The sequence below is a fragment of the Eurytemora carolleeae genome, unplaced genomic scaffold (genome assembly GCF_000591075.1).
Source record: "Eurytemora carolleeae unplaced genomic scaffold, Eaff_2.0 scaffold197, whole genome shotgun sequence".
Lineage (NCBI taxonomy): Eukaryota > Metazoa > Arthropoda > Copepoda > Calanoida > Temoridae > Eurytemora > Eurytemora carolleeae.
The window spans coordinates 296,759-303,329 of record NW_019396181.1 but is presented as its reverse complement, the minus strand read 5'-3'; the positions used below and the strand labels follow the sequence as shown (position 1 = coordinate 303,329).

General features: G+C 32.2%; 1 protein-coding gene across 1 annotated transcript in view; it reads left to right on the top strand.

The window, feature by feature from the left end:
- Positions 1-6,571, top strand: part of LOC111697402 (roundabout homolog 2) — a 63,757-nt gene that overhangs the window by 43,305 nt on the left and 13,881 nt on the right. Inside the window, exons 16-22 of the mRNA XM_023467414.1 lie at positions 361-516; positions 2,462-2,582; positions 2,645-2,766; positions 3,765-3,825; positions 4,037-4,072; positions 5,535-5,609; positions 5,978-6,013. Of these exons, the coding sequence (XP_023323182.1) occupies positions 361-516; positions 2,462-2,582; positions 2,645-2,766; positions 3,765-3,825; positions 4,037-4,072; positions 5,535-5,609; positions 5,978-6,013 (607 nt within the window). The remainder of the gene's footprint in view (positions 1-360; positions 517-2,461; positions 2,583-2,644; positions 2,767-3,764; positions 3,826-4,036; positions 4,073-5,534; positions 5,610-5,977; positions 6,014-6,571) is intronic.

Sequence of the window (6,571 nt, the reverse complement as noted above, 5' to 3'; positions counted from 1 at the left end):
TAATCATTTAAGTAGATACTATTCTAAAAATACTGTTTAGTTTTATTTTTTGCAAACAAAATAAGACGTTTTCTCGGTAATATTTTGTACTTATGGGGATTTTTTGGAGAAAGAATTTTTTGTTTCCCATGATATTTGAACACTTGTATGTATAATCCCAAAAAAAAAGAATCATTACCTGCCTCAAACTCAAAGTTTCTAATCCTTATATCTTTGCAACTTGATGTCACACACTATTGACATTTAAAATTATGAATTCGGTTAGATCAAGCCAAGTCAAAGTTAGAAATATCAAAAGTTTACAAAGATATAGGGGTTATAAAATTAGAGACTTAGGCTAAATAAAAATTATTTTATTAGGTACCCCTGAGCCGACTGTAACCTGGTTTAAAGACTCCGCCCCTCTCACTGTTTCAAGAATTGACTCCGCCTTAAGCTACGCATCGGCCGCTGCAGATATTCCGCCTCAAACCTCACATATCAGCGTAGATACTCAAGGAACTCTTCTCATCAAAGGTAACAATAATAATAAAGTATTTGTGCGACAATTATTAACTTCTTACTATGATTAAAGTGTAATAAGCTGGATGTTTTGATGTTCTTTTCTCTTTCGAGAAGGGATATCGGAAACAAAACTTTCTTCGTGTGATAAGATCAAGTTTTGTTTAGTTAAATAATATGAAAAGAGGTTTTAGGGGACGAAAGAAAAGATTTAAAAAATCGTTTAAATCAGTAGAGGGGTTCAGGGAACGGGCCGTGGTAGAACATTTGAATTTCTGAGCCGGGTCAACCTTTCCGCTCCCATTTTGTACTGTATCGCCCGGACGTGTGGTTACATAAAGCAGACACTCAGTAGGACTAGCCGGTGCAACAAGGTTGACGCGGTCAGACTTTAGGTTGAATTTACTTTTACTGAAGGGTCAGAGTTGCTGTCTATCTGTCTATAAATCTATTTATCTATCTNGGTTGACGCGGTCAGACTTTAGGTTAAATTTACTTTTACTGAAGGGTCAGAGTTGCGTGAGGGTGGAGGAGTGGAGGAGGTGTAATTTTCTTCTCATTTCAGAATTAAAATCGAAACTTATCAAAAAATAACTTGCAAAATATTCAGTCCGGGACAAGTCTGGAATAAGTTTTCATATCCTCCATTTTTAAAAATGATTTAGAATTTCTTTTTTTGCTTTTACTTTTAACACAATGATTTATTTTATTTTCTTTCTTTTTCTTGTTCCTTGTATGATATATAGGAGTTCTAGCACCTGTATTTTGCCGATATATCGGAAGATATATCTATAATATATTCATCTCTATCCAGACTATCTATATAATAGAACAAGGTCCATTCATACATATATTCCCTCTGGCCGACCAAACGGCTTAACCGAATGGGTTGACTTTTTTTTGTGGAGACTCTTGGGTAGCCGAGGGTTGACATAGGATAAGCAAAATTAGAATTTTTTTTCAAAATTTTAATTTTTTTCTTAATTAAAAAAAAAATTTAGAGGCAACAAATTTTCAGCTAGTTTAACTAACATATAATCATATATCCAGCTCTCTTTTGCCAATAACTAGATAAAAAGCTTGTAAAATTTATTTTTTTTCTCTCTAAACAATTGTAAAAAATTTGCATAGAAAAATTAAGTTATTTTTTTACGCGTAGAGAAATGTTAACAATTTTTTCGATCTTTCGTAATATTTTATTTAGGGCTTAACAAACTTATGACTATTTTATATATTGTATTTTAAACCTGAGGTCCTTCCCCCTCCCCTTTACTCCTTACCTCCAATCTTTCCTGTACCCTCTCCGAACCCTTACCTTCCCTGTTCCCCCTCCCTCCTTACCTCCAATCTTTCCTCCCCCCTTTTCGCCTCCAATCTTCCCTTCCATTCAACCTTTGTATTCCTCTAGACCTCCTGATGGGAAAAATAATTATTTTTTTATTTTTCTGACAAATAATATTTTTTTTCTTTTTTTGACAAATAATAATTTTTTTCATTATTTCCTTTTCTATTGACTTTTTGTTTGTTTGTTCATCATCAATCATTTTATACAGGTATAATTGCTAGAAACCTGAGCGCTGGAAACGTAGTTACTTGAAAATATTTATAAATAATGGCATCCAAAATATACTAATTGCATTTAACAACATTCCCCAATCTCTCTACGACATGAGTTGACTAAAAAATGTTTGTATTTAACCTAATCTGAGATCAGCGTACAAATGGAGAGTACAATGTATATCTATATCTAGAGTTAAAGTTAGAAGACATATATACTAGCTTAGAAACCCAATTTTGCCTGGAGTTTTCTTTATAAAAGTTGACCTACTAAACTTAGAGTGCACTGATAAAAAATTGAGGCAAATCGGTCAATGGGTTCTGAGTTAAGATCGCGGACATCCAAACAGACAAAAATGTAGAGAGATTAATAAACATATATAAATAAATTATGTATATCTAGAGCTGGGTTTAGAGGATACAGGACTGTACACCTGTACAGCTAGGTCAGCTAGCGGGGAGACGAGCTGGTCAGCGTATATATCAGTTGAGGATCCTAAAAATCCAAACATCATTTTTCACAGGTAACTTAGATTTCTAAAACATAAATACGTGTAAATTATGTTTTTATTTTGTTGTTGTTTAGATCTCCGGACCCTGTAACTTTTCCACGTCCCCCTGGTCGCCCTGAGGTGGGGGACAGGGGCCCCACCTACATCACCCTAGCCTGGCAGAGAAATCTGAACTCAGGGGCATCACAGCTTATAGGGAGGATATGTTGATACTGCAGTAAGAAGCAGGAAAGAGATGGAGGGGGGGGGGAGGTTCGATAAAAACATAATATAGAATTGATTATTGTTCTGTTTTGAGACCAAGTTCTTTATGGTAAAAACGGATTCTTTTCTTCTGTAAAGAAAATAGCAAAAATATTTTATTATATTTCAGAGATTATCTTTGTATTTTTAAAACAAGATTTTTTCATTTTGAGATTTCCATTTTCTGCATAACTTTCTTGATTTTTTTCGATTTCAGCCCATGAGGACAGGTGAAGAGGGGACAAAGGGAGGGGGGGGGAGGGTACTTTAGATATAAATCAATTGATTGAATTGTAATGTTTATTTTCTTGTTTATTGAACAATTACTTATCTATCAACAAACAATGGGTTGAGCAGATTTACAAAGCTTAGTTTTTGTCAAATCAATCTTTTTATGTCTATTTCTAGATATCTAACTTTCTACTCTTCAATCTAATCTTCTTTGTCTCTTTATTATAATTTCTAATTTCTCAATTGCTATTTCTTTATTTCCTGAATATATATCGGTCTTTCTATAATTACTACAAATATTGACTTTTCATATTTATAGACCAAATATTTTTGTTATTCGTTTGTGGCGTTTTTTGTTGTCTTTTTTTCTGAGAATTTATCTTCTTATTTTGCTATATTAAAGAGGAAAAAGAGAGAGAGAAGAGAAAATACCAATATATATTTTCTCGGAGCTGAGACAATATTGAGGATATAGGATTTAATATAATATATTCCAAATATCTGTAATATATCTTGCAACCAATATATCAAGTCCAGGTAAGCCCCCCACAACTCTACAGTTAAGCCAGAAGGGCTGTAGAAAGGAATTTTAGAATCCATTAGAATTGTTTGGTTTGAAAACTCTAATATAATTTTGAAGGGAAATAATTGAACAAGTTTGACGGGTAAAAGATAAAGATAACTGTTGTTGTTTGAGCACAACATTCCTTTTATGTACAGGGTATACAGTAGAGTACTACAGTGTACAGCTACAGACAGGCTGGGTGGTAGCTGCGTACAGGTACAGTACACAACAAGCTGTGCAAATGACACACACTTTACACAATGTAGTGTACATAGTTTTTGTTCAAAAACTTTAGTATTTTACTTTAACAGCTTTTTATAATAATCAGCTTTTTGCTTTGTCAACAGACTCAAGAATTAGCTCAAGTTTCATCTAGCAAATTAAGTTTTCCACCAAATGTTTTCAAACTTTAACTTTTTATTTTCAGAGTTTCTGGGGAACAGTATACTGTGGAGAACTTAAGGAATTAATTAAATAATCTTTCCGCAATTCTTATTTCAATTGAAACGATTAGAGGGATTGTGTTGGCGTAATTACAAGGGACCCTTCATTTATAGATTGGCATGAACAGATAAAGATTCAAAAGGTACTGTTGTGAATAAGACATGCCCATTTATAAATGGAGGTTGAGGGCTGCCTGAAGTACCTATAGTACCTTTAACCCTATTCCTGCTGGGGGGGTCAATTTGACCCCCCCCCCTGTAGTTTTTTTTTACATAACTCAAAAAGTATTGGTCTGAGGCTGTTATTCTAAAAGTAGAGCACAAGAGCTTTCTAATGATGTATCATTTGTCATATTTGGACATAAAACATGGGTTAAGAAGTTTTGGTTTGTTATTTCTGATATAAATTCAGCTTTTTATATCCTTTTTTATCTATCTAAACCTGGATTTTTTGGAAGCAATATTTTTCCTACCTTTCTATTTTATATGAATAAAAACATACATTTTATGCGCATATATATCAATATGTAAGCTAGCAGGGAATATATTTGTATATTAGTATAAATATCCTTTATTCAGTATTTTTATTTTCATATTTTCGAATTTAGGTAAATTAATCATTTAAGTAGATAGATAGATAAAGAGATAAATAGATAGATAGATAGATAGATAGAAAGATAGATAAGTAGATAGATGATAGATAGATAGATAGATAGATAGATAGATAGATATATAGATAGATAGATATATAGATAGATAGATAGATAGATAGATAAATAGATAGATATATAGATATATAGATAGATAGATAGATAGATAGATAGATAGATAGATAGATGAGTGTCAATCCCTATATGAAAGATGACGGAACGAGTACCATCTATATCTATGTTTAATGTCCTGGAACACTGAGATTATATTATAGTAGAAGATCAATCTTGTATATCCTTCATATTGATACATTTTTAGTTTTTACAAGAAAACTTACATTCTTATACATTTCTCATATTCTTACATTTTAGTTATCAGTAGTTTATACAAGCAAACTTACATTCTTATACATTCCTCATATTCTTACATTTTAGTTGTCAGTAGTTTATACAAGAAACTTACATTCTTATACATTTCTCATATTTATACATTTTAGTTATCAGTAGTTCATACAAGCAAACTAACATTCTTATACATTCCTCATATTTATACATTTTAGTTGTCAGTAGTTCATACAAGCAAACTTACATTCTTATACATTTCTCATATTTATACATTTTAGTTGTCAGTAGTTTATACAAGCAAACTTACATTCTTATACATTCCTCATATTCTTACATTTTAGTTATCATTTGAAATATCGCGTACAGTCCCTTTAAATATATGTTTTCATTTGACTTGTAACAAGTTTGATTCTAAAATACAAAGTTTTCCAAAAAAGCTTGTTTTCAAATTCCATATTTGTCAATGATTATTAATTAATAATACTAGACCGGATACTGAATACGTATTTACTGTTAGAGCAGAGAACTCTCATGGTTCATCTCCACCCTCTCCTATATCCAGGTACAGTGGTCGACGTTTATATCAATACGATGAAGACGACTTTTCTGTTTAAGTTTTGATTTCTAACAATCTTTTTTCAAATTTTAAGCTCACAAGTTAACAAAAAGAAGCTGTCAAATGAGAGTTTCTCTTTGTTCCCATGTTTATGTACACGTTTTCGTGTTTGGAAGCTTAATAGAAATCAAAATTTAAATCAAAGTCGTCTTCAATGTATTGATATATATGACGACGACTGTATGCCAGCTGTATGCTGTATCTTGCAGAAAGGACCTGGTCCGTATAATTACATCTTGTGATGCAATTATTCCATCCAACAGCATGTTTAAGCGTATTTAAATAATCTTATTTTTTATAACTTTTTATTTCAGAACTGTGAAGACGTTTAAACTAGGATTTGACAACAGGTATTGACTTCAAATATTTTGAAATTCTTGGAAAAGGAAGGTTGAAGGGGGGAGAGGGCTAGATCCTGAGTATTCTTCTGCAATTCAATCTGTTTTATGAGATTAGTTTAGATTTAGAGGTTGAAGTTTAGGGGGGGGGGGGAGGTTGACAGCGCCCCTCCCTCCAACCGCTCTCAGATGATTTTTTAAACTAAATAATTTGGTATTTTATCAAAATTTCAGCATTTTTAACAAAAATACTGAAAACTTTCCACAAACTATAATTTGTTTATTTTTGTATCTTTCCAAAAACTATGTTGCATTTCTTTGATATTTCAAACTGTGAATTCTGTTGGATCAAAAAGTCAAATTTAATATCAAACGACTTACGCCAGTGTGAAGCGATCTGGCTAGCAAGCACATTTCTGGTCCCCGGAATCTTGCCAAGATCCGAGAAGTTTCAAAATCCGAAAATTCGACTTTGTGACAAGTATTCAGTTTCTTATAGAAAATTTTGATCTTAAATAAGTTCCCTACTCTTAAGCTTGAAACCTATGAAGAACAAAATAAAGCTTTAAT